This window comes from Desmodus rotundus, chromosome 11, assembly GCF_022682495.2.
Source record: "Desmodus rotundus isolate HL8 chromosome 11, HLdesRot8A.1, whole genome shotgun sequence".
Taxonomy (NCBI): domain Eukaryota; kingdom Metazoa; phylum Chordata; class Mammalia; order Chiroptera; family Phyllostomidae; genus Desmodus; species Desmodus rotundus.
Window position 1 is genome coordinate 66,982,334 of NC_071397.1, and position 24,647 is coordinate 67,006,980.

Consider the following 24,647-nt stretch of genomic DNA (forward strand, 5'->3'; position numbering starts at 1 on the left):
AGAAAGCTCCAGATGGGTGATAGAATGGCATCTTTCCAAAGGCAATGGTCCCCTTTGGGCCATCAGAGATTCAGAAGAGTTTGGGCCCCTTATGGTTCAGTCAGCCCATGGAGTCACCGAGCAGACACATGCTGTAAGTAGACGCTGTAAATGGGCCCAGCTGGACACTTCCCCATGGCATGTTCTTTGGTGTCCTTTAAGTACCCCCATTGCCACAGCCCAGTTTGCAGAATACCAGTCACTTCAACTTTACCTTTGTTTTTAATGACAAAATATTCAGGTTTCACAATTATTAGGAGTCTACTCTGTGCCTCTTTTGACCTTAGGCAAGGTAACCCTATTTCCTTCATAACCTTCTTAAGGAGGCTTAATGGAATTTTGAATTTTTTCTATTACAAAAATTCTTAGGTTTTTGTCAAAAGAGATTTGAAATACCATATGAAATCCTGTACTCACATCCCTCACCTCCACCTCCAAATAACTGCATTACATACATAAAACATTACATAGAAAGTGCTTTGCTACAATTTATGGGTGGTAAATTTAACAAGAGCTGCCTCATTGTAGGAAAATTCAACTTATCTTTTTCTGATCCTTTTATTCTATACAGAAAAAGAAATTTATGTCAGTTTAAAAAAAATCTGTTACTGCTTCTCATAACTGAATCCATTCTTTATCTCCACGATCAATCAGGTGAAAACAAGAATACTAGATCGCTTTGACAGAACCCTGACCATAAACATCCCCAAGAATCAAACGTAGAAAGTTAAATGGGTTTCAGGTGGTATTAAAACAAGAAAGGACCATCTTCATACATTTCAAAAATCAGAGCTTACTAAAAAAAATTATTCTTATTCTTATCTGCTACAAAAAGACAAATTATATAGTATTTGAATGTTCACAATTAGACTCAATGACTTTAAATGGTCAACTGATTAAAAAGATCAGTATTACCTAATTTTACAAATATTTTCTGTTCATAAGGGAATCAAGGGGCTCTATAATTGTTAGCTTCACATGACCCATCGGAGTCTCAATGCACACTGCGTATATGTACTACTGCTACTTCATCTCGGGGGATTGTCTCTTTAATCAACACTTCTCCAGCATCTAATCTTCTCTAATTTGATTCGGATAAGCAAACCTCCCAACTTGTCTCCAGGAAAGATGATCACATTTCCAACTTCAGTGGCAAAACTTATTCTAAGCCAATTGATATTTAACAATGAGCATATTACTGATCCAGGGCTGGGCATATGACCCCAATTTGTCTGGACAGAAAAAGAATGACTTTTATGCAAGATGAAAATGCAGAGTATTTTCCCGTTTTCTCTTACCAAAGGAGAAGAGAACAGGGAGACCCCGACTGCTACTGGCAGCCACCAGCAACCATGAGAATGAATGCTGGTGGCAGAGGGAAGGGTCAGAAAAGACTTGGGTCTTAGTGGACATCATTGAACTGCTAATGGCATTCTGCCTAGAGCCCTCCCTACTGCTTGTCTTCCAGTTAAAAAGTTTACAAATTTTCTTATTGTTTAATCCACTTTGAGTTGGGGTCACTGTGACTGCTCACACATCTTCTTCTTTCCCTTTAAAAACATGACAGAAAATACTTCTGTTTTCTCGGGGCTGGTTTCATTCATATTGCCCTACAGCAGAAGATCTTTGAATATGTATTTGATTTTGTAACTACCTTTGAGAACTCTCCCTAACCATTTAATGAGGCACAACATTTGATACACCAATTGCTTAAGAGGATTGTAATATTCTCACAAATGTTAATGCACATTTAACATGAGTAAGAACCATCTTGTCCTACCAGGCAGAAAAATATAGGTTCATAACCAAGGCCAGATATTATTCCTAGTCTCAAGACCTGAAACAGAGCTTGATTTGTTTTGTAGGCAACTTTAAACTCTAACCTATATGCCAAAGGTATATTTTTTTAATTATTGAGAAATTGTAGGCCATAGCAATCCTACTGCTCTCCTCTTATTTTCCTAAACAATTTTGATACTTACTTCTCAGGTCTTATAGACCATTAGATGTTCCTTGCATGTTTCCATAGATAATAACTCATCAGCTTTGCAATCTGATTCTTAACATTAAGAGATTAAAAGTAATGTACATGCTTCTCAGATGACACATACTGAGGTATATAGAAATATTCCATCATTTCCTTCTACAAAGTGAGAGAAATTTTAATTCTTTTTCTCAACAGCTGCTTCATTTTTTATGCATAGGAAGAAACATGTGTGACTACTCCAGGTACAATGAAGTCATTTAACACGGCTTTGCCATCATTGTAGTTGCAGAATATTTTAAAAGAGAAAATATCTTAAAGCACAGGTCCTGCCGTGCAGAAAAGCAATCAGATTCCTTCATCATAGCAGTCTGATGGTATTCAGTAATCCAAGGAATAATGAATAACCACTTTAATCAGTAAACAAGAAAATGCTACAACAGTTACTGAGTAAAAATCAACTGTCATTGGCTGATCCTCTTGACTGACATTTCAAACAATAAATAGAAATGTAAGAATATTTTTAAAAGAAAAATAATTTTGTTTAGTATGTTTGATTTCATCAAGTAGTGAGAAAATTACAGACCATCTTAGACTGTCCTGCAGGATTGCTCAGTCAATGAAATGCACATGTAATTTTTTTATAATACATGGCCAAATTGACCCTATCCCTTGAATATGTCAAGATAAACTCATTTTGCAGTTGGTTAATAGGGCTGTATTTCTGGACTAATTATTGAATTTCATTGCTACTTCATTACTTGATACCCTTCTTCCCTGTTCATCCTATGAAATTATTTGCATATAGTCTGTTTCAGAATAATCCTCAAGCATCCAATGCAGTGTCTCAAATGTCGGCCGTTCCTTAGGCTCTGCGTTCCAGCACTCCATCATGATGTTATAGAGACGCTCTGGGCATTCAGGTGGTCGGGAGAGTCTATAGTTTTGACTCAACATCTGGATTACCTGAGCACCTGTCATACCTACAAATACAGAAGTAAATCAACAAAAAAAGTTAAACATAAGATTATTAAATTCATAGAAACTTATATTCTAGATTACAAAGCAAACTGATTTCCTTGGTGAAGCTAGGTCTACCATCACCTTCCCAGACTGCAGAGATTAAATTAAATTAATTCCTGTAGTAAGTAATGTCTATAAGATTGCAATTCAAGAGCAAAGGAGAAGGAGGCAATAAACTACCTCATTAATGCAAATCATTGTCATCAAATTTTATCTCTTATGCTCCCAAAGGCACATGGTGTGGTCATCCTTATAACTCTGCCCACTAAGTCTGGCTGAAGCACTTAAAATCACACCTAAGTAAGTGACCTGTTACAGGAAGACCCAGTTTAGAATTAATCACTCACCACTATAAGGTATTTTGCCATAAGTAATGATTTCATAAAGAAGGATTCCAAATGACCACACGTCGGACTTAATGCTGAATTTATTATCACGAATAGCTTCAGGTGCAGTCCACTTCACTGGTAGCTTTATTTCTTGTTTAGATTCATAAATGTCTTCATTATCTACCTGTTAATGCATTAAAAATATCAAGTCAAGTTAAAGTGTATATATATCTACACATACACACATATATATGTGTATATATAGAAATACACACATATATAGTGTATATTTTACATATAAAGTATGCAAATATACACATATATAAATATATAAGGGTACACTTTATATATATAAAGCATATATATACATATATATGCTTTATATATATATGCCACCTGATTCATCTATAACCTGCTACACATTAAAATTTAGAAGGAAAAGATTCAAAATGTGCATAGTTCAATTGATAACTACAGTACCAAATTCCAAAGCTGCTATACAAGACTGAAAAATCTGTAATTATTAATAAAATATTACTTGAGAGCCTACTCTGTGCTAAAATAAATATAGCACTAGAAAGAGCATTCTACTGCATTGGGGAGAATTTGTGTATGATGATACTGGCTTTACATCTGGACTTTAGCAAATAAAAATAGTGAAAGCAAAGCCCGTCTGTTTTCTGATTTGCTGCAGGTTTTAAATTGCAATTGACTTTGATAATTACTGTGTAACCACTTTCTTATCCTGAGAAGTAGGATCCAAAAGATTTAAATTAATGTATCAATTCACTGGGGTTCTAATTAACTTACAAAAAGAAGTGACGAATTCATGGAGATCAAAAGAGAATCATCTACGTATTGTTTCATGCCCCACACCTGTAAACTTAGGGTGTGCTGTAGAAATTAAAAATCAAGTTCAGAGAAAAACCCCTAATATTGTGTTTCCTGAATCAATGTCCTTTAGCCTAATGTCATGAAATGGGAAAGGAGCCACCAGAATTTAAAGGCCCGTGATTGTTGAAAAATTCTGGCAGCATGAATATTAGTCTGGCAGAAAGTGAGCAAAGGTGGGTTGGGTAACTGTATCAAGTGTGCTGCTCTTAATAAGGGAAGTAGAGGCAGACAAACAGAGGCTACTGGTAGTGATGGATGATTAAGTCAACTACTAACTTAATTACACTCTCTGCCATCTTGTTGATCATCATTTTCCCTATTTCTTTCTCCTTAGGAAAAGGAGGTGGTTTGTCTGTAAGGCCTTGGCCTACAGAAGTGTTCTATGGACCACAGAACTTGGAGAAACATTGTTTTAAAGAATAAGAGTAAATTTATTACTCTAATGGTCTGTGAGGTTTTACCCATTACAAAAACTAATTTAAACAAAAGAAAATCCACCTTAAAAACTCTTGCGAGTCCAAAATCTGCTACTTTGTAGATATTATGTTCACCAACAAGGACATTTCTGGCAGCCAGATCTCTGTGGATGTAATTCTGGGACTCCAGATAGGCCATTCCAGAGGCCACCTGTGCCGCCATATCTACCTGTTCCGTCAGATGGATTTTTGATCCAGCGTCATCTAGGCAATAAGAGGAAATAAAAGATTTACTTTGGCAAATATTTAAACTATGGAAGTAAATTCTGGGAATCTTGATGAATGAGTTAGCAGTGAGATTAAGTGCCATAGTACTGATCTGCTGAGACTATATATATATTCACACAAAAGTTTTTATTTCCTATAAAGGATTAATAAGGCAACAATTTTCAGAGTCCAAACACACTCCAAGGCTGCAGTTTTCTCTTCCCTGAATGAGTTACACAGAGAAAGTTTCCTCATCTATATAGTGATAACTGTACTTACCTGATGGCGTTGTTGTTAAAGTGAGAATTAAAATGAGTTAATACATGTGAAGCACTTAAAACAGTGCCTGGCACCCAGAAAGAACTCAATAAACCCTACCTGTTATTATTATCATTGTTGGTGCTGCCTAATCAGAATTAAACAGTTTAGGATTTGTTGAGCTAGAGATGCGTATGGATTACCCAAATGGAAATGCCTAGAAGATAGAAAGCTGATCAGTCTGGAGTTCTAGGGAGCACATGCAGCTGGAGATATGATTTAACAGTCACAGTTTTTGAGTGAGACTTAAACATTAGTGGATGAGAGTGCTAGAAAGCAACAGAATCATGAGAAACACCATCATTTAGGGTGAGAAAAAGGAAGTCACCACCCTTGTCAAATCCACAAACAGGCCCAGCAACAGAAGGACTAAACATCATTCCTTAAATACAATAACTAGAGAGACATTGGTGACTTTGGTGGAAGGAAAGGTTGTTTCACTGGAGAGGGAATATCAGCGGTTGAGGGCTGGGTGGGAGCTGAGGACATGGAGATAGCAAGAGAGGTCAGTTTCTAAAACCTTAGTCAAGAAAGGAAGACAAGAAGGGGCTGCTAGAGGAAAGCGTAAGTCAAGGAAAGCAAGTGTCATTAAATTCATGAGAGTGAGGGATTGTCATTGGCAAAGTATTCAGGGGGTTCTGGAGTGCAGGCCATGTTCTCGTTCTTGATTTGGGGCTTATAATTAATGACGAATTCTACTATATGGTATGTGTACTTTCTACACACATGCTGTCTTTTTCAATAAAATAAATAGTGTCATAGACATTTTTTAAATGGTAAAGACCTAAGAATGGTGTGTGTATGTATATTTACATATATTTTTTTCTTGATGCAAGGAGCATATTTAAATAAGATGTAAGCCAAAACTAACTAACTGCTCACTGACCTATTTGGTCTTTTTCTTCCCAAATACAGAACATGTATTCCCCATCTTCCCATGCAGTTACATTGGGCCATGTCACAAGTTCTGAGAATTGTAATGTTTGCAGAGAAGATGCTTGTCACGTATAGGACTGATCCTTAAAATCCCGTGTATCTTTGTAGCTAAAAGAGATGAATTTTGAAATGACAGAGCCACATGATGGAAGGAGTCTAAATCTCCATGTCACCATTTGAAGAACAGGTAGCTGATACATATCAAAACTTTCTATTTTTTGTTATGTCACTGAGATTTTTGAATTCTGTGTTATAGCAGCTAACATTATTTAATCTAAGATGAGATGTAAGCAAAAAGACAAAATATAACTTAGTATGCAGCATAATAGCAGAGTTTTGCTGCTCTAACACAGCTATGCCTCTTGCTATCAAAATGGCTCCAAGAAAATAAATGTAAAAATGTTTAAGATAAACTGGTGCCTAGTCCTGGGCTATGTGGTGGGCAGTCTCTAAAATGGCTCCCAACATCCTCTCCTTCCTGGTATTCACTCACTTTTAACAAGTAGAATATGGCATAAGTGATGGGTATCACTTCCAAGATAAGTTATAAAAGATGTGATTTCATCTTGCTGGAACTTACTCACTCTGATGAAGCCAACTGCTATGTTTTATGTTGCCTCAATGAGAGGTCCATGTAACATGGGACTTAAAGCAGCTGCCAGCCAACACCCAGCCAGCAACTGACTTCCTCAGTCTAATAGTCCAGGGAAACCAACTCCTGCCAACAATCACATGAGTAAGCTTGGGGGTAAATCAGCTTCCCCTGGAGCCTCCGGGGCACTGGAGCACCTGCGGACACCTTGAGTGCAGCCTGTGAGAAACCCTGAGCTAGAAGGCCCAGCTCAGCTACACCTGGACTCTTGACATAGTAACTGTGAGATAAATGTTTGCTGTTTTAAGCCACTAAGTCTTGGGGTAATTTGTTGTGCAGCAATAGATAACAAATATAGGTTGATGTTAGAATATACCATGGACAAGGACAATGGAGGGGAGGAGGATTGAATGTGGGAGAGGGGGTGGGTAGGGTAGGGGAGAGCAATAGTAGAAAAAATGTGGACAACTGTAATTGAACAACAATAAAAAAATAAAAATTTAAAAAAAAAGAAAGCAATGCCATTTACAATGGCCCCCAATAAAATACCTCGGAATAAAAAGAGAAAAGAAAAGAAGAGGGGAGGGGAGGGGAGGGGAGGGCAGGGGAGGGCAGGGGAGGGGAGGGCAGGGGAGGGGAGGGCAGGGGAGGGGAGGGGAGGAAGAAAGAAAGAAAGAAAGAAAGAAAGAAAGAAAGAAAGAAAGAAAGAAAGAAAGAAAGAAAAAGAAAGAAAGAAAGAAAGAAAGAAAGAAAGAAAGAAAGAAAGAAAGAAAGAAAGAAAGAAAGAAAGAAAAGGAAAGAAAAAGAAAAGAGCATCAGTGCTATGCATATGGTTAAAAGCATGGAATATGAAGCCAAATTTCCTGAGTTTGAATCCTGACTCAACCACCTGGAATAAGTTTCTTAACCTCTCCATCCCTCAGTTGCTTCAACCATAAAATGGGGGCGGTAATATTTACTTAATGAGGTTTTTAGAAGGATGAACTAAATTAACATTGTTCAGGACTTATAAAAATGTCTTGTAGATCGTAAGTGCTATATAGTATTTTCTAAAGAAAAAATAATTAAATGTGTATGCTCCTTCCTCCCCACTATCCCGTATGGTTGATTTCTAGGAAATCATCTCATTTAACACTCAGAACAACTATATGAAGTAAGTACTGTTATTATTTGCCCCATTTCATGGGGGTTCCTGCTGTACAGGAGGAACAGATGATGTGTGGTAGAGTAGATATTCAAATCCAGGCATGTTTAAGGCTGAAATCACATGCCATCAAGAACCATTCTATTCCGCCTCCCTAAGACTTACCTTGCACATCACCCTTGAGCACCCTGAAGTGAGGGGCTGCAGAGAAACTTCCATTAGTGCAGAGAGCAACAAGTCATACAGTTGTACTCGGTTAACGGGCGTCTCAGCGAGAGCATTCCTTCTCCTTCAGTTCACTTAAGTGAACTGTCAATGAGAATGATGAGCAACATGCTAGGATTTCATTTATATTTTTCAGAAATAAAACATCCTAACATATGTCAGATCTATAAGTATTTATTGGAAAGAAAACAAGCCCAACTAAACTGCAAAAAATGTAGATGTTTACCCATTTTAAAATTTCTGTAGGAAACACCTGCATCAGTTATCCTCAATGCTCAAGTTTTTTGACAAGCATCCCCCATTTTGGAAAAATTTATTGCAAAAAAATATTCAGCCAAGCTTAGGGATGATAAACATGGTTCTATAGAAAAATATGTATTTCAGCTATCAAATACAGCATCTAATGCCATTACAGGGGATACATAAAGGTTTTCACTGACAGTCACGGTAGAGAAGGGAATTTAGTAATAACAAGTTTTGTACCCTGAAAGAGCACAGCAGCCTAGGAACAGCCTAACCCAAGCTCAGAGCACACTTCGAATAAAATGGCCAGATGTCAAAAATGACATCAAGGTTCACAGACCTGTGACAATTTACATCTGCAGCAAGAAAATATTTTTAATTATGTTCCATTACTCAAGAGTCTCTCAGCTTAGTATTTACCACGATAGACCGTTTATAAGTGGTAAATTCATTAAAGACCACGTTATTGAATTTAAACTCTCTTAATTGGGGAAGGATTATCCATAACGAGCATATCTTCACTATTCCTTTGTGCTGCTAAGTACCCTGGCAAACGGCAGCCTTGGTAAACTTGACCGCACGTCCCAACCCAGGTGACAGGATTTATGCTTAGCCCCAAAGGACACACATCAACAAGCCACAAAAGTTCTCAGTGCCAAAGGAGTTTGCAGTGTAATGAGTGGATCTTTTTAAGCTGATAACAAGAGCCTTAAAACAAGCTGGGCCCTGAGCTAAATTTATTTGGTTCAGAATAGCTCCAACTTAATCTATCCATTAATTTATTCATTCAGTCTTTCGATACATAATTAGTGCACACTGTCTGTGTGCCCCTCTTACAGCAAAAGAAGAAAAAGCTCTGCCCTCACAGAATTGTACTTTGAAGATACTAAAGATAAGCTACATAAATGGCATGCAGTATAAGATAATTAAGAATTATAAGAAAAAAACAAAAAGCAGGCAAGAGGAACATGAAGAGTCAATAGAGAGATTAAATTTTAAATAGAATTTAGAGGGTGATCAGTGAAGGACTCAATACAATGGGAATGTCTGAGGATATTTCAGGAAGACTTTCAGGAAGTTAAAAACTGCACTCTGTGGATAAGTAATAGAAAACCATTTCAGATCTAAAACATAGCAAATGTGAAGCGCCTAAAGGAAAGCACATCTGGAAGAGTCACAGAGGAGGGTGATGTCGCTGACAGAGTCAGCGGGGAAGAAGCTGTGGGAAATGCAGTCAGAGAGGGAGTAGGGAGCCAGGTCACAGAGGACTTTATGGTTTTACAGAGAGAAGAACTGATGGGAGTTACTGCAGGTTTTGAGCTGAGGAGGGACATAATCTGATTTACATTTTAACAGGATCTCTCTGGCTACTATATTGAGCAGAGAATGAAGGGAATAAGAACCAAAAGAGGGAGACCAATTAGGACACTATTGCAGAATCCAGGAGAGAGTTGGTGATGGTTTGGACCAGAGTTGAAAAGTAGTTATATTCTTGATAAATTTGGAAAGCAACACAATGGGATTTTCTGGTTAGTTAGACAAGGGATGTGAGAAGAAGTAGAAATGATTCTAACATATTAGGCGTGATTGTTGATATTATTGAAGAAAGAAAAACCACGAGAGTAGATTACTGGGGATAATGCTGGATCAGTTTGGGACATGTTTTAAAATGCCTAATAAACATAGGTGGTAGAGCTGTTCACATACATTTATTTTTATCTCCTTTTAAGCACTTTAGAGAATCATACTCCCTTACTCCCTTTGACTTGATTAGGCCAAATGAAGAGGACACAAAAGTCACTTGTCACTCCAGGTCAGAAGCTTTAAGAGCCAAAGAAAGATTAGTCACATCCCCTGCTCCTGCCAAGGTGATCAAAAGAGCTGAGGCACCTGTCAATCCATTTTGCACATGTATCGTGAGCAAAATAAACATTTGTTGTTTTAAGTCTCTGGACTCGAAGGCTGTTTCGTACTGCATCATACCTACATTATCCAGACTGACACAACGTTTAAGAAGCAAAGTTAAGAAAACAGTTGGATATAGAATTCTAAAGTAACAGAGGGATATAAATTGGAGATTGTTAATCCATAAATGTTACTAAACGATACAGCTGGTTGAGATTATCAAGGGAATTACTGAATTGCAAAACAGTCCTGGAAAATTCCAAGATATTTGGGACATGAGAGAAATTACATAAATTGAGAAGAACCAGCAAGAAGCAGGGGGAAAGGTCATTGAGCAAAGTGTCCTGGAAGCCAAATGAAAGAAGTGTTTCCGGAAGGAGAAACTGTCCATTGAATAAAATACTGCTGATTGGTCTGAGGGTTAAAAATTGACTATTAGATTCAATACTGTGAATGTTATAAGTGACCTTGACAAAGCATTTTTGTTAATGATGACCCAAGATAGCTCCTATACTTTTACCCCTGGGAATAAGGACAAAGGGGTCAATGGTTGAGGCTGCTCTTCCTATAGAACTTAACATACTCTGATACTGTTAAATTTTATAACTGTATGCAGGGAGCTAGGTGCATTTTTGTTTTTAACAGCATTTAAAAGGCCTTATGTTCTTAGTTCTTCTCATCTACTTTTGCAATTTAATATTACCAGTTTCACAAGTCACCCTGAAATAAAAGAATGCTTGTATCTTTCTCATATTTTCAACACACTATTCTCATCTCCTTTTACCTCTCTCTATATTATACCAATCCCACTCTGACATCTGAAAAAGTATAGAAAAATCACTTTTTTAAGCACGAATTACACTCGACTCTTAAACAACACAAGTTTAAACTGCACAGGTTCGCAGGCTTTTTTTTTTCAGTAAATACCTGTACTGTTTTTGACCCACAGCTGGAAGTCCACAGATGCAGACAGATGACCAGAAGCATTGATCTACGCCATTTCATCTACAGGACTGGAGCAACTGAGGATTCTCATATCTGGGGGGGACCCCAGAACCAATCTACTATGGATACTGAATGACAACTGTAGTAGTTAAATTTGGGGGGGGGTCAAAGGTTATACACAAATTTTCAACTACCTAGGAGGTTAACACCAGTAACCCTACATTGTTCAAGAGTCAACTGTATTCTCTCAGTACTTGATCTCAACAACTTTAAACATCTCATTTTAAGGCTTGTCATATTGTTGCTTATGAAATTATTCATTAATAAGCATGCAAATTTTACAATACCCTTAAGTCTTCTCTGACTACAGGAAGCAGATGTAGAAATAAAGCAATAGTAGATTTCTGCTGTTTAGTCCAGAAATTCTAATGTTGCTTAACAGTGGAAATATTTTAAACATGAATGAGTACAATGTAGTCAAATACTGGCAAAGAAAAAATGAGGGTACATCTCCCCCTCTTTTTCCAAAAGCATTTTATGTTCCCTAATTCTAGGCCATAGAAAATGTTGGTCCATGACACATAATTTTCAATTAGTGTTTGTAGGAAACAAAGCATCATGCAAAACAACTATTCTTCAATTTTCTACATTACATTTAAGTACTTCAATGTGTCAGTGGTGAACAATTTGTTCTTCCACTACATAAATATTTTTCCTGCCCTTGAGTACACAGTATATATCCTATTAAAGAGTAGTTGAGCAATTCAATGTGAAGACATTCATTCTCACAGATATACACACAGTAAATATCCTTTAGGTTATAGAAAGCTTGCTAAATTGACGTTTATAGGACATGCTAAAACTAAATTACTCTTTTTCCCCTTTTATTAAGTCTTTAGCTTACTTTGGAGATACTCTTGCAGACTTCCATGTCTCATCAACTCTGTAATAATATAAATTGGATCTTCTAAAGTGCAAACAGCATAAAGCTGGATAAGCTTTGGATGTCGTAGGTTCTTCATTATCTGTGCCTCCCTCAGGAAGTCATTTCGATCCATTGAACCTGAAACGAGAAAAGGAGGAAATCACTTTGTGCTGTTGAGGCATTCCTATCCTCACAGCAGCCTGGTAGGAATCACCAAGACTGTTTCCTGCCTCTCAGTAAAGTAAGAACATTGGTGTCACAAATCTTCAGATTTATCAAAGAAGAGAATCAGTTCATCCAGGGCAACCTAATAATTGATGTGTTGGTGCATCAGGGTGTGCAGTTTATGCATTATGGCCTGTAGGTGAAGAAAGGTCAATTTAGGTCCATATGAAAAACAAACAAAAAAGAAGAGGCTGATAGTCTAATTGATAAGTAAGGCAGACATCTTAAGAACACAAAGGGAAAACATTCTATTAATACGAATGCTGGAGGACACTGAATGTTTAATTACTGCGTCCAGAGCTTTTGGGTCGGTCAGGATCCAGGGAAGACTGAGGGCTGCCTGTCCTTTGTACCCACTGTGGAAACAGCTGTATAACAATCTGAAAGCGATGACATTCGGCCATGTTTATGTCTTCAGTACTGTAGGGGCATATGGTGCAGACCAAGGAGAAAATGTTCAATGGCCACCCCCCAAATTCGGTGTTTTTCCACCAGTGTTTTATTTCTAACTTGAAAGCAATATTCAACATTTTCTCCTGTATTAATATTTCCACAATCAGGGTCCTAACAGATTGATCAAATGATCAGGGATACAGTATTGGGACCTATTCTGAAGACTCATCTACAATACAATTAAATTGCATTTAAATGGCTCAACTCTGACTCACCGTGCAAAGTGCCAAGTAGTTAACATCAAATAAAATCTGAGAGGTGGAAGGATACCTGGAGTTTACATTTCATCAGTAATTTTTAAATCTTTAACTTCTCGTGGGCTATGATGTTTCAGAGGCGTTACTGTGATAGAAGAAATACTATAATTTTCCACTTCTGTATTCACGATGGATAGTGTTAATATTTCCATTGATGCTCAGAAAGACTGTTCCATTCCTCATCCTCTCACGTTGAAGAATTCACGGCTGACATTTTAACCCAGGCGTGAGGATAAGCTTTGACATTCTAAGGTACCACTCTGGCTTGTTTACTAATGTGATGTTAAGAGTTACACGTGACCTTCCAGATCATTCCACATACAGGATTTGGGCACAATCTATCCTTTAACAGGTCCTTTGAGAGTCTAGAATTTCAGAACCCAGGCTCAATAAAACTCCAGATTCTGAAGAATTCCTGGTTTGCTGCGTGATTTTTTGCAAGTTATCAAACATTTCTGAAGTTCAGTTTCTCCATCTCTAAAACATGACTAATAATCTCACTGGCATCATAAAATGATTATCAGGGTAATAATAACAATGTCTTGACCATTATTAGTAATATTATTAATATGCATATCTGGGATAAACCAAACAAATCAACTGTATGTATTTTTTCACAGGCTGAGGAGGGGAAGGGGCAAGGATTTAAAGGAGGAAGATAAGGAGAAATGGCCTATTCTTTTTTCCGTCACATTTTGCTGAACTTCCTCAATTTTATCCTTGTCATTGGTTTGCTCCATATAATCAAATGGTATTCAAATCTTGAATCATAGAGGCAAAATGGAGCTGAATATAAAAGAAGCACTCGAACCATAATAAAGGACTTTATTCTTGGTTGTTACAACTAGTTTGGCCTATGGTCAAATTTGAATATAGTGGGATCTTCCTCACCCCCCAAAAATAATCTGATTCATGAAGCTTCCAGTGATACCAGAAATTATGATCACCGCTGAGACAATTTATATATATATATATATATATATATATATATATATATATGCAATATGTTTCTATATCGATGTTTCAGGTGGGTATCAGATTCATGGACTGAAGGACATTCAAACCATTGCCAAATCAGGCTGTTCACAATAGTTGAAACCACAATGTGTTGGGACCTCTGCAGGTGAAGGCTGGCCACACTGGTTACAGCTGACCAGCTGCACAGCACAGGAGACCAAATCTCAACTCGGCTTGTAATGCAACATTAAATATTAATTTCCGCCTGGCAAAGCTACTGTGGGAGTTGATTTCAGGCTTGTCTTTATTGTATAGTAGTCTGCTAAGCAATAAATAGCTGCTAAGATTGATTAATGGCCCCAGGGAAGTGAAGACATTTAACCAATCACCAAAGCTGTTTGCTGCTATTGCACAGTAAATCAATAATAATTATTCCTGTTGGAGAGAAAGCTATTATGGCACATTTTTAATATAAGAAATCTGATTTTTTTGTTTTTTTGTTTTTGTTTTGGACCTCCAGAAGGCTGTCCTTGGAGAGCAATGTGAGGATGGATAGCTAGCTGCATCTCGTTTGGAAAAGAATTAGATTGGACATTAAACTTTAGTGTCAATTGTCAACAAGATTAGGAATCAAACACATAAACACACAGTGACTGTGGAAATCTCAGGCGCTGGAACAAATCGTCCTCACCTGGGGTGTGCACATGGCATCTGGCCACTTAAAAGTGCTTCTCCACTGTTTCATGTGGCAGGTGTAAGTGCTGAGACTGGACTCCTGCACTAGCGAATTTGGACATCAGCGGTCATCTGTCAGCAGCCTATCGAAGCTACCATTTATTTAGAACTCACTGCACATATTTGATGTAAATTTACTCAATTTGTCCTAATAAAATCCTATAAAGTAGGAACTAATAAAATGTCCACTCCCAGATGAGGAGATTCAAAAGGGTTCATAAAATGTCCAAAGTCACAGAGGGCAGAGCTGGGTCAGGACTCTGGTTTATCCTGCACCAAACTTTATGCTCTCAACTACTACACCAGAGGGTCCAGAAATTACTCAGGTCATGGCACGCTCACTGTCTCGGTAACTTTGTTCAAGATGCCCCTTAGCCAAGATGAATGTCTAACAGCGCTATTGATTATTTTACTAAATTCAAACAATGTAAGAAATATTTGTGTCCCTATAAAAATATTTTTTTAATTTTATTCTTAACTACAATTAATTACTAAAGGGATATGTGCATCTGCTGGGACTACCCAGTTTCTCAGGTCTTGGAAGCAGAAAGAACACTGCTACCTACATTTCTTGTCCACATTGATTTCTGTGTGGACCTTCCACTTGATCATAGCAACCACCAAAAACCTGGTTCACAAAAATAGGATGTCAGCTAAGGACTATAGCATGATCTAATGCTAAAGCTACAAATTACTTTACAATGTAGCGGTCTGTGCAGTATTTGAGGTGTTTACCTCAAAGCTTTATATACCCTGTGATACCCTGTGAATTCAATGTGCTGCCCCAGTGTTCCCTGGCACACAGTTTGGGAACCAAGGTGTATACTAGCCTGCCGGCCTGCAGCACCAGGTGCTTAAGCACTGCTATCTGGTGGCTTTCTAAACTTTTAATAATTCTGGACTAGGCTAATCATGGAGGTGCCCAGAGAGTTCTATTCTAGCTCCCGGTTATTATTCTTTCCTATGTTATTAGATGCAGATATGAGGCTACTACAGTAACTTTGCACTTTCATGGAATGTCGTTTCCTTGGGGGGTGATGCAATAATAGTAGATGTGAGTTCAAATTCTAGCTCTGCCTTTTACTGATTCTGTTATTATTATTATTATTGTTATTATTATTATTATTATTATAAGAGTTTTGATTAGTCTTGTACTATGAACCAGACATTATGTAAAACATTTCCACTAATGTCCTAATTTAATCTTCATAACAACGCTGCTAGGTTGGTCTTACCTCTATTACTCTATTTTGCAAATGATAAAACTGAGATATAGAGTAGTTTAAAATTTACTCAAGCTTCTGCGACTAGTAAGTCTTAGGAAAGCTACTTAATTTCTCTAAATTCTCCTATCTCACCTTTAAAATGGAGGAAATAATGTCTGGTTGAGTAACTACTGATTTTAGTATTCTTTTAATTCTTACTACAGGGAAAAAGAAGATGGAAGCAAAGACAGTTCTTACATTTTCAAATAGGAGGTCTTTTAGATGGACCACTTTGCCTTTGACTGTACACAATTACTTTGTAATAAACTAGTCATTCCCTGAATTAACTCCAGGGTTCTACTGATTTTTTTAGAAACATTTTCAGTAAGCGAGTATTTTTTAACTAAATCTAGGGGTAAGGGGGAAAGAAGGACACTGGAGGGTTGGATCCTAATCCTAGAGAAGAGAAGCCTTATTGAAATCTTACACTGGGGATATGGTAAGACCTACTTTACCCCGGGAGCGTGCTCTTGCCCTTGCAGGCTAAAGCCTGGGCCTTAGGCTGTAAGGTCTAGGCAGAGAGAGTGATGACATTCATATGGCACCTGAATTGGCTGTCCTATGACCTCTTGGACACATACATCAGAAAGTTGAAATTAGAAAAATCAACATATACCATTGACCCTTTGACGCTCTCATTTTTGTACCTGGTTTTAACGTTTTCACTGCTACTGGAGTAGTATTGTTCCACAGGCCTTCCCACACTTCGCCAAACTGGCCGGATCCTAATCGCTTCAGAAGCTGTACAGACTTGCGGTCTATCTCCCACTGGTCCACAGTTTTATATGACAAGTCAAAAGGGCTTGGGACTTGTATCTGTGTCACAGAACAATACGCATATTGTAAGAAATAAGATTTAACAATTTTTTGAATGAAAATGAACATTTTTAAAGATATCATTTTTTTAATATTATAAATTTTAATTATAATTACTTTAAAATGAAAAGCAGTTGTGGCAGAATCTGTATAATTACTTCTTCAAGTTGCTCTCCCCCCATGTCCTGCTAACTCAGGCACCTGCTGTCCATCTGTCCCACCCCACACTCAGCCCCTCCTTCACACAGGTCTGGCAGGATTTCTATCTGCCTCTTTGCCTAGCTAAATCCTCCCAATTTTAAGGCCAAATTGAAGTTTCTGCCTCATTCACAATTACTTCCCAAACTCTTTGGCTTATAACATTTACTTTATGTATTACATATTTTTGCATTATTAATTTTTTTCTATTGAAGTTCATTTATTTGTCCATTTCATAAATAAATATTTCAAGCGCAAACTAGGTTCCATTCTGTTACAAAAAGGCAAGGCTACTGCTCTCCTAGAGGTCATAGTCTAGTCTACCATCTATCATTGAAAATGTACCTTGTCTCCTCTACCAAGTCGTCATCCTCTTGAGCACAGAGAAGGCTGCCTATTCTTCCTTGTAAACCCTTTTCCCCACTGGATTTAACAATATTGGTTAAACTGAGTATTATGTAGGCTTGGTATATAAGCTTTGTATTAAAAAAAGAGAAAAGATAAGCTATATTTTTTAAGCTATGTCTTAGTATGAGCTTACATACTCTTGTGGGGTCATTTCTGCACTAACATGTACACTCTTATAACAAAATTGCCTATTAACTTGGCAGAATTTAATTCAATACATTCTATACATACTGGGTAAAATTCTTCAGCTTCTACCTGTCCATAAAGTTCTGATCAGGTGTCACCATGAAGCTTCCGTCAATCCCCCAGGTATAAACCACATTGCAGGCTGTCCCGCTACCAGACTCAGGAGGAGCTGAGTCTGTTGCCCCGCTACAGTATACGACCGGTGTGTGACTTTAGATACATTTAGGTAAAACAAGCAAACAACTAAATAATGATGGATGTGGATACAGTCTAAAAATGTTGTCTTTTCCCACCAAATAGGCCGGGTCAAAAGATCAAACTGTTAGAACAGTTAGTTAAATGATGTCTATATGCAGACAACTCAGCCAGATAATTAATTGAATAATTTCATATTAATACTCTTGAATACAGATCTAAGTAAGAATTATATTCTGGCACTTTTTCCCTCCTGCCATATCATTAAGTGCTCCAATGACAGGATACCATATTAATTTCTCAGTGCAAAGGATGAATATTTTCTGCCTTCAGTGACTGTCTTAGGTTAATGGTTAGCAAACTTTTTCTGAAAAGAATGAGATAGTAAGTATTGTAGGCTTTGTGGGCCATGCAGCCTCTACTGCAACTACTAAACTCTGCTATTACCGTACAAAAGCAAAGCCAACTTGTAAATAAATAAGCCTGTCTATGTTCCGATAAAACTCACAAAGGTAAGTGTGGACAGTATCAGCCCATGGACACAGTCTGCCCATCCATGCCTTAGGTAATCACATGACTTTTTCCTGAACTGACATATCACATGAAAACTATCCAATATCTGAAAGGAAAATGTTAACTTCAAAAATAAACACAGCCTGAAAGCATTTCACCTTTAAGCATGGTTTTCCCAGCTTGACACACAGGCCATCGCTTGTCTTGGTATAGTGGCTCACAAATTCATTCAGTGTTGAAAAGGTTCTTCTCCGAGTAAGGAAAAAGCCCCCTTCATCCAGTCTTCTGATTCTGTAGTGCTTCAAATCCCTTCCATCTAAAACTGGAGCCCAAAATAAGTCCTGTTAATAAACTTCTTGCCAAAGCCAAGCAGATTTGCTTATTTTGTGGTGATAGTTTCAATGCATGGAATAAAATTTTCACAAATTCTATTTATTTCTCAACTTTGCTTCAGAAAAGACTTCATGAAATTTACAAAGGACATATAGCAGAATAGAAAAAGAGTTGTGAAATCATAATTTAAATGAAATATAAGATAAAAATAAAAGAGGGACATTAGCACTAAAAAACTATGCATTGAGGTATAGTATATTTGACTAAAACAAGCTGTAATAATGATTTTATCACTCTATCATTTCAGAAATATCAGTTTCAGAAATCACAGTGTTTATAAGATAAAAATCACAAAAGGTGTTTAGAAAAAGTTCAATTCTTCTTGACCACACCAAGACGCATCATAATTAAAATGCCAATGGTTAAAGGCAAGGGGACTAAATGGTAATGAAGAAAAATAAAGACAAAATTTTAAGAAAAGAAAAAATTTTAAAAGAGATAGAATTTTAAAAGCAGCAAGAGAAAAGCAGATAATAACCTACAAAGGAGTTCCCATGAGAATGTCAGCTGATTTCTCAAAAGAAACTTTGCAGGCTTAAAGGGATTGGCAAGAAGTATTCAAAGTGATGAAAAGCAAGGACCTACAACCTAGATTACTCTGTCCAGCAAAGCTATTGTTTAGAATGGAAAGGCAGATAAAAGAGCTTCCCAGATAAGATAAAGCTAAAAGAGTTCATCATCACCAAGCCCTTCTTATATGAAATGTTAAAGGGACTTATTTAAGAAAAAGAAGATCAAACCTATGAACATTCAAATGGCAATAAATACAAAACTATCAACAATTGAATCTAGAAACCCAACAGAACAGAAACAGGACCACAGATATGGAGATCATTGGGATGGTGCCCAGTGGGGGAGGAGGGGCATGAGGGAATGGGGGAAAAAGTGAAGGGATTACAAAGTACACATTGGCAGGTACAGAATAGGCAGGGAGATGTTAAGATCAAGTATAGGAAATGGAGAAGCCAAAGAACTTATATGCATGACCCATAGACATGAACTAAGGAGGGGAGATCACCAGAGGGAGTGTGGGATGATGGATAGACAGGGACAAAGGGGGAAAAACTGGGACAACTGTAATAGCATAATCAATAAAAATAAAATTAAAATAATATGGAAGGGGGATAAGGAAAAAGTAAAGGAACAAAATGGAACAATCATAGCCAAGCTAACAAAATTACTTCAATCAGAATGGGCTGAAACATAAGAAATAGACTTCATTTCACTTTAATGAGCCCAAGGACTTAAACTTTTGGAACTTTCAGTTTGTACATCAGTATATATGTACTGTAAACATACATGAATACCTATGTACATAGATATATGTATATATGTATATATGTACATAGATATATGTATATATGTATATATGTACATATATGTAAATACACACACACTCTTTCTAGATAAGTCTCGTAAGAACTTAGGAAAGAATGTTCAAGTATCCAGACTGCCTGACGTCTGCAAGATCACCATCTCAGACCAGTACAGAAGTTAAGAATGCAGGACTGATTTTTCTCAAGAATGTACTGTTTACTTATAAAAACTCTCAACTTTTTTCTTCAGAACACTGTCTTAAGACCTTTGAATAAAACTTTGTCATTTAATTCTGGAAGGAAGGAAGGAAGGAATGAAGGAAGGAAGGAAGGAAGGGAGGGAGGGAGGGAGGAAACAACTCAAGTCTTCTTGATACAAAGAACAGGAAGAATTTTCCCTCATGAAACCCTATAACATGGACAGTGAAATAGACTAAACAGTGTCCTCCGTGGTATTTTACAATAACGTAAGAAATTCTGCAGGGCCATTCATTACACTCTCTCTCTCAGTGCAGGCTGATAACAGAATGTCCTAGAACACTTCAGTAAAAGCAGCCCCACAGAGCCTAAAATGATGGAGTCTATGTGCACAATTTTCCAGCCGTTTTGCTGCATCCAAGAGTACATCTTATAGCATCTAAAAGAATAGACTGCCTGCCCTTTTTTAAGTCTCCAGACTGGTAGTGGATATCTTGTTGCTTTTGCTTGACACTAACCATGTTCCTCCTCTCTCCTGGTAATGACACCCCCATATTTCTTGAAGAATTATTGCTCCTCCAAGAGTATATGGTTCAGAGGAACCTGGTAGCAACCCTGAGCCACGGAAGGCACAGTGTGGGCCAAGAAGACTGAATTCTAGGACTTGGAGAGCTCTAGAAGTACAGGAAGAAATGTGTTACTTTGTTGTTTTGGTTTTATTTCTGTCTAACTTCTGGGAGTTTGTAGCTACCAGAAAATGTCTTGCAGGGAAAGAAAGACAAAGTTTGCCTAAGAAAAAAGGCTGCTCAGTGGAATAACAGAGTCTTGATAGAAAAAATAAAGCTTAACCCCTGGAGCCAGCAAAATCTGTTTTGTCAGCTACAAGAGCCAATTAATTACGTTTTTTGATTTAAACTTGTTTAAACAGGGGGGTTTTTTGCACTTGCATTCAAAATATTTACTGAAGCTGTTCATACCTACTCTTCACTTAAGAAACGTATTGACAAGTACTGAGCAGCATTTATCAGGAATGCAGATACTCTGAGTTCCTTGCTAAATACAGAAACTTATGCTTCAACCACCAGGCATGTTGGAGCAATGGTCTCATGAAAGGAAAGAAGACTGAGGAGACTTCTCAATCTCAGCACAGAAGTTTACTAAAGGCATGCCAATGGCTAGGGTGATATTTTCCCGAAAAAAATCATTGGCGTACATCAGAATAGCTGTAATAAAAAAGACAATATCAAGTGTTGACAAGGAAGTGGAATAACTAGTATACTGTCTCTACAGAGTTGATGGAAACTGTAATTTTTACAACCACTTTGGAAAACTGTTTGTCATGATCTACTAAAGTTGAACATAATCAGACCTATAATGTGGTAAGTCTACTCCAAAGAATATAATAAACAGAAATGCACAATATAGTCACCAAAACACATATATAAGAAAGCTTTTAGTGTCACTTTTTATAAGGCCTAAATCTGGAAACAATCTACATGTCCATCAACTATAGAGTGGGCTAATAACTTGTTTTATATTTATCCAGTGGGATACTACAAAGATTTGTAAATAAACTATAAATATATACAATAACATGAATGAATCCCACAAACACAAATTATGGTTCCATTATTTACAGATGTGAAAACGAGCAAAACTATTGATATTAAGAGTTGGACTGGAATTTGGTGACATTCTGTTTCTTGACTGGGTGTAGGTTACATGAGTATATTCACTTTGTGAGTGTATAAACTTTCATGAATTGTACACTTTTGTTATATGTGTCATAAATCAACTTTTAAAATATGAAAAAATGGTTGTCCTTAGGGAGGATGGGACTGGAGAATATTATGCTAAGAGAAATAAGCCAGTGGGCGAAAGACAAATACCATATGATCTCACTTCTAAGAGGAATCTAAGGAACAAAATAAACTAACAATCAAAATAGAACCAGAGACATGGAAACATGGAACAGACTGACAGTGGCCAGAGGGGGCAGGAGGATTATAGTGGAAAGAAGAGGAAAGGTCTAGTCCAACAACAGGTATGAATGACCATGGACATGCACAATGATGTGGGATGGGATGGGCAGAGGAGGGCAAAGGGGGGAAAATTGGGACAACTGTAATACATAACAATTTTAAAAAAGAAAAAAATGATTATTTAGTTCATGGACAAATGGAAAATCAAGTCCCCAGAGAATTACATAATGGCACATGCTGAATTACCTCAGTTTTCAAAGTGACTAAGGTAAATGTTACATATTTATGTAATGGAATATTATTCAGCCTTTAAAAAGAAGGAAATCCCGCCTTGCAAATACATGAACGAAACTGGAGAGCATTGTGCAAAGTGAAATAAACCAAACAGAGAAAGACAAATACTTCATATTATCACTTACATGAGTAATTTTTAAAGAGGAAATGAACTTATAGAAACAGTGAGTAGAAAGGTAGTTTCCAGGGGCTGGGAGCACTAAGAATTGGGAGAGATTGGTAAAAGGGCACAAGCTTTCAGCTGTAAGATGAATAAGTTCTGAGGACCTAATGTATAAAATGGTGCTGATAGCTGATAATACTGTATGGTAGAATTGAAATTTTCTAAGAGAGTGGAACTTAAATATTCTCACACAAAAAAGATAAATATGTGATGTAATCAATGTGTTACTTAACTCAATGGGGAATCCTTTTGCAGTGTATACATATACCAAATCATATTGTACACTTTAAATGCCTTATAATCTTGTCAATTATACCTCAAAGAAACTGAAAAAAAATTCCTGTCATCCACATATAGAAAAATAGTTCACTTTCAGGTTTTTGATATTAAAATACAGAAGGCAAGAGTATATTCAGCCCCTCTAAAAGCAACATAAGTTCCTTAAATTACAGTTTTCTAGGTATGTGGAGCACATCCTTGTGCTCTCTGATTTGTCAAGTTAGCATTCCCACTGGCTATGACTTTGGGACAATGTTAATTGGCCTGTATAATCATCACCAAATAATAGGGTTTTCTTAAGATATAGACCTAAGTTCTTAATAGATTCCTATATATGGATTAAAAGGCTAGCAAAATATCAGCAAAAGCTGTAAACAATATTAGCCCCAGTTCATTGCTCCACAAAGTAATAAAATATTAGAAGTAGAAAGGTAGCTAAATATAAAGTATATCTGCAGTTTATATAAATTATTGCCCTGAAAATTCAATCCTTGTCATTTATCAAAAAGAAAAATATACAAATTATGGCTGAGATGTCTAGCTAGCCAACAGTTCTATAATTGGAAATGATGAAAAGCAATAAAAAAAATTTCCCACATGTAAACAAGATGAACAATGTCTGGTTCCAAATGGACTACATAGAAATGAAACATAAACTTAGGAATTCCTTTTAGGCACCACAAAAGCCCTAACAATCTGTACGCTAGAGACTAAAGTCAACAGATGACTGAAGGGTTAAAGGACTCCTTGGGATTTTCTTCATAATAATACTAAGAGTCACAATGTTTGATCTCAATTATAAAGAAAGCCTAAATAAATATTTGCCAACTATTTGCAGATACAGGCTTAAACTCTCAGTTGCAAAAACCAGTACTATGTAATACTATGTAATACATATGGAGTGGTCAAGCACAATGAAAGTAATTGTGTTTAACTGAAAAGGCTAAAGATGAGGAGAAGGGAGTGCCAGGTTACAATTTAATTACTATATGACCAAAACATGTCAATCACACCGAGCCTCCATTTCTTCCTCATTAAAATAAAAGAGCAGGCTGTAGGAAATCTTCATATTTCCAAATGTTTCCACCTCGGTGTTCCAACATTTCTAATGGCCGTTGCTTGCTCTCTCTACATTCCCATTTCTTTTTTAGCCCTTTCACAATACTTAATTCTCACCCCAGAACCTTGACCACTAGAAAGCTTTTCCTATGAATCTGCTAGTAACCAACCCCTTCCTTCCAGTCTCAGTTTCAATCCTCAGAACCAGTCTTCCCCACCCACCTTATGGGATATACGTGATACTGGTTAATGGTATTTACATATTTATAATATCCTGTGATGGTATTTATCTCAGTAGAGGTAGCTCCATGTAGAGCAAAGGCTCTGCTGTCTTAGTCCAGTACCTATCCAGAGCTTGGCACAGAGCAACGACTAACATAAACATCCACTAGATGAATGAACAGTGTCACTAACTCTTGGATTTTCAGTGAAAAATATAAGCTTCTGGAATGTCAGCTATAAAATTAAATAGGTAATTATACAAATTCTTTCAGGAGAAGACTTCCTGGAGTGTTATTTTTTAAAGGGAGAAAAACAAACTTAGCCCAAGGACATAAATACTATTAGAGT

The 24,647-nt window shown here is 37.0% G+C and overlaps 1 protein-coding gene across 1 annotated transcript in view; it reads right to left on the reverse strand.

The window, feature by feature from the left end:
* Nucleotides 1-242: 242 nt before the first annotated feature.
* FRK (fyn related Src family tyrosine kinase) overlaps nt 243-24,647 on the reverse strand; it is a 96,700-nt gene continuing 72,295 nt past the window's right edge. Inside the window, exons 3-8 of the mRNA XM_053914086.2 lie at nt 18,552-18,715; nt 16,725-16,893; nt 12,165-12,323; nt 4,768-4,949; nt 3,394-3,559; nt 243-3,006 (exon numbers count right to left, since the gene is read on the reverse strand). Of these exons, the coding sequence (XP_053770061.1) occupies nt 2,810-3,006; nt 3,394-3,559; nt 4,768-4,949; nt 12,165-12,323; nt 16,725-16,893; nt 18,552-18,715 (1,037 nt within the window). The 3' untranslated portion in view covers nt 243-2,809. The remainder of the gene's footprint in view (nt 3,007-3,393; nt 3,560-4,767; nt 4,950-12,164; nt 12,324-16,724; nt 16,894-18,551; nt 18,716-24,647) is intronic.